General features: G+C 38.3%; 1 protein-coding gene across 4 annotated transcripts in view; it reads right to left on the bottom strand.

Moving 5' to 3' along the window:
- agtpbp1 (ATP/GTP binding carboxypeptidase 1) overlaps nt 1–1,888 on the bottom strand; it is a 31,580-nt gene that overhangs the window by 21,268 nt on the left and 8,424 nt on the right. For all 4 annotated transcript variants that reach the window (XM_032515072.1, XM_032515071.1, XM_032515073.1 and 1 more), the window contains 2 exons: nt 951–1,018; nt 197–260 (listed from right to left, as the gene is read on the bottom strand). In XM_032515072.1, the coding sequence (XP_032370963.1) occupies nt 197–260; nt 951–1,018 (132 nt within the window). The remainder of the gene's footprint in view (nt 1–196; nt 261–950; nt 1,019–1,888) is intronic.

Consider the following 1,888-nt stretch of genomic DNA (forward strand, 5'->3'; position numbering starts at 1 on the left):
ACAATTACTTCTTGTCACATAAAAAAGCACACATATTGCAAGTACCCCAAATATTTCATTTCTAAAATCAGAAACAGTTGAATTGCCCCCTAAGTGATTATTCAGCAGGAAAGTACATGTTGTAATCAGCTCTCAAAATCAGTGCCTAAACTGCTCATAAATTGTTTGAAGAAAAAAAAAAAACACCTCTACTCACCCACAGTCAGCAGCTCACTGAGAATGTACAAAATATTAAGAGTGGTCTGGACATCCCTGGTGTTCTGCCGAAGACACACAGAACATTTGTTAAACAACACACTTGTATATACATATATATCATGAATTCTAGAGATGTGTGCAATTATCTCTTCAGACAATAGTTTACTTGATGTTCCTTCTCTAAGGGGTGCAGTCTAATCTCAAATCAAACAATGCATCAATGTAAAATCTGTAGCGGGGTTTCCCACAGCTGTTCATAACTAGGCATGGATGCATTTCTTATGTCTCTGCATGTAAAGTTAACAGGGAGCTTATTCTGGCAAAGCTCACATCATAGATGTCTAGGAGGTTTATTAAGGATGTCTCAAAGGGAGGGAAATACACCTGTACACCTTCAATGCAAGACTTTTCTCATTCTTCATTTATTCTGCTTTCACTTGGGCATTCAACAATAAAACTATTTTCTTCATGAATTCTAGGAAGCATTTGGTGAGTTATTTTATACAAATAGTCTTTTTGAAGGTGAAATATTCCTTCAAAGAAAAGGTTCGACATTTCTTACTGAGAGTTAAAGCGACCATCAGCAGTCACTTAGCTTAACACAAAGACTGGTACAGCGCATGTCTTTCATAGTCAAATTTAAAGGAAACCACTCTATCCATTTGTGCAAACAGACGTGAAAACTACAGAGTAAGCGTAGTGTTGTCATGCACTGAGCTGCAATCTCCAGTTGTGTGGATGAATGAGCTGACCTCCAGTGAAGCCAGGATGACCTCCATGCCACTGGAGCCTTTGGACATCACCTCTTTCCCGCTCTTCTCTGCAACACACAACAAAATAAAAAAGGACCACAAATGTGAAGATAAACAGTACTGCATTTGTGCAAAACAGTTGAGGGACCTCTCACACATGCAAAGTGAGGGCTGTTATTCCATGTAGAGCGAGTTGTCCTGTAAATGTTGGCTTGACCATTAACAACAAGTCACGGTGACACAGAGGATTATCTTGGAATGTGAAGACTACTGCCCTGGGTTTACTTGTAGTTACAAAGATTCTGCTAGATTACACAATACATATATACCCTGTGTCGAATGTTACCTTTTGCACACATGAGCTTTAACTTTATCCTCTTAAAAACTGTCCCACTCAGTTAGATGTGGTTTTGTACTTTTTTTTTATTTCCCCTCTTTCAATCATACCCTACACCTGCCCTGTAATTTAGGAGCTGACGGATTCCCAACCTCTGAAGAGTGAGTGATCCTGTTTGTGAAACAAAATGCAAACTCTCCGAGCTCAAACACAGGACTAAAAGGAGGTAACAGATACTGAAGTGCTTTAACTTTTTAAAAATTACTTATTGAAAACAACATTAAAGTTAGCAGAGGATTATACATACATTATCCTAAAGGCTTCCATTCTTGATAACAATACTTTTCTTATGTACTGCAGCAGATTGTGTCAAAAAGGCGCTTACTCCATATCACAGATACCCCAAGTTGGAGAGTAATATATACTTGGTGATGATCTTACACGTGAGGAGCTCATGTGTCTTGCATAACGTGCAGCAGCAGGTGAATATGGAAATTAAATGAAGCATGAAGCTTTCATGATTGATCTCTCACTAAAAAAATAATGTGAAACATAAATTATAGACCAGAGACCACACTTACACAACTATGTGCATCACTGG

The sequence above is a fragment of the Etheostoma spectabile genome, chromosome 5 (assembly GCF_008692095.1).
Source record: "Etheostoma spectabile isolate EspeVRDwgs_2016 chromosome 5, UIUC_Espe_1.0, whole genome shotgun sequence".
In the NCBI taxonomy this organism is placed as follows: domain Eukaryota; kingdom Metazoa; phylum Chordata; class Actinopteri; order Perciformes; family Percidae; genus Etheostoma; species Etheostoma spectabile.